Source organism: Pistacia vera, unplaced genomic scaffold, assembly GCF_008641045.1.
Source record: "Pistacia vera cultivar Batoury unplaced genomic scaffold, PisVer_v2 Contig101, whole genome shotgun sequence".
NCBI classification, from domain to species: Eukaryota; Viridiplantae; Streptophyta; class Magnoliopsida; order Sapindales; family Anacardiaceae; genus Pistacia; species Pistacia vera.
This window is the reverse complement of record NW_022195039.1, coordinates 59,811-61,450: the sequence shown is the minus strand read 5'-3', so window position 1 is coordinate 61,450 and position 1,640 is coordinate 59,811. Positions and strand designations below refer to the sequence as shown.

The 1,640-nt window shown below is 35.6% G+C and overlaps 1 protein-coding gene across 1 annotated transcript; it reads left to right on the top strand.

Annotated features, from left to right (window-relative positions):
* The first annotated feature begins 553 nt into the window (after positions 1-553).
* LOC116111814 (E3 ubiquitin-protein ligase RHA1B-like) lies at positions 554-1,351 on the top strand. Its single transcript, XM_031397997.1, has one exon. It carries the CDS (start codon positions 639-641, stop codon positions 1,149-1,151), a length of 513 nt encoding a protein of 170 aa, XP_031253857.1. The 5' UTR covers positions 554-638; the 3' UTR covers positions 1,152-1,351.
* The last annotated feature ends 289 nt before the right edge of the window (positions 1,352-1,640 follow it).

Sequence of the window (1,640 nt, the reverse complement as noted above, 5' to 3'; positions counted from 1 at the left end):
TGGTATTTTATATTTGCATAGTTTCAACTTACAGTTTCAGTTTGATTCTTTGCTGAGCGTAAAGTTAGTATTTTTATCCATGATTTACTTAGGAGATTTTAACGGTAGATTGCTATGGGATAGTTTCTTTTGAAGATTAGTCGAAGTGTACGTAAATTGGATTGGATACCTCAGCTAAAAAAAAATAAAAAGAAAATCTAATTCTGAATCTAAAGTATTGTAGATACATGAATAACTTAAGCTAAATATGCAAAAACATAATAAATAAAATGAAAATTTATTGCAAATTTACCATATATGATATCAATAAGTTGAATGAAGTTGGAAATTTTAGATAAACCTAATAAGGTTCCCCCACTTTTATTGTTGCTCTCTTGGGTCTTTTCTAATTTATCGACAAAATTTATGTGAATATTTAAAAAATAATAGGAAAGTATTCTCACTCTTATGTGGCAATGTTGCTGTCATTTGGCATAAAAACCCAAACTCGGTAATTACTTCGTATATATAAAATTTCAAGCTGAAGCTCTCTCTATATAATTCATCTTTCGCCTTTGCTCTTCATCCTTCTCTCTCTCTCTCTCTCTCTCTCTCTCTCTCAAACAAAAACACAAACACTTATAAAAATCAAAACACTAATGGGTTTTCCAGTAGCTTACACAGAGCTTTTCCTCCCGAAGCTCCTTCTTCACACACTTTCCTTTCTGGGTTTCATCAGAAAACTAATCTCCATTCTCTTTAGCTATCTGGGTCTCCAAGAATTTCTCGAACCCGACATTGCTTGGCCCGACACACCGACCATACGTGTCCCCGCGCCTCTCTCCGTCTCCGCTCTTCTCATCCGCGAAATCCTGCCGGTCGTTAAGTTCTCAGACCTTGTTGACCCGCCAGACTCGTGTGCCGTTTGTCTCTACGAGTTTGAAGACCAGGACGAGATCAGACGGCTCACAAATTGCCGCCATATCTTCCACCGTAGCTGCCTCGACCGTTGGATGGGATACGATCAGAAAACGTGCCCCTTATGTCGTACGCCGTTTATACCAGATGATATGCAAGAGACGTTCCATGAGAGGCTATGGGCTGCTTCCGGGATCCCCGACTTATATGATGCTGAATATTCTCAGGTCACTGATTTGCAGGCTTCAAGTTAAAAAAAATGGAGGAAAAAGAAAATATATTTTTTTTTCTTTTTTGATCGTATAAAGGAGCCGGGGTGGTTGGTTTGTATATACACAAGAGAGAATGATCCGAGAAGAGAAATGAAAATGGAGAGCTACATATTAGAATTATATGTTTATAATAATAATAATAATAATATTTAACTTAATTAATTTGTAGTTTGTACAGTCTGCTTCTTCATCTTCTTCCTCTTATCCTTCTTGTTTCTTAATTAGTTTTTGAATCAATGAAGATAAAAAGATTTGGATCTTAGTTCAATTCTGGTTTGAATGTTGATGGCTTTTTCTGTTAGGTTCATGGTACTTTGAATTGAAGGAGAGTAGTTTTGAGTTTGGTTTTGACATGTTGGTTATGGTTAGGTTTGTCGAACACAAAATTATAATATGATTTTGATTTGAGGTTGACATTATAATTAATGCCCGGTACTAGACTAACATATGCAAAGATAGAAATAATTTTAA

Coding starts and splice junctions, on each gene's coding strand:
- LOC116111814 (XM_031397997.1), top strand. CDS start 639: ATGGGTTTTCCAGTAGCTTACACAGAGCTTTTCCTCCCGAAGCTCCTT.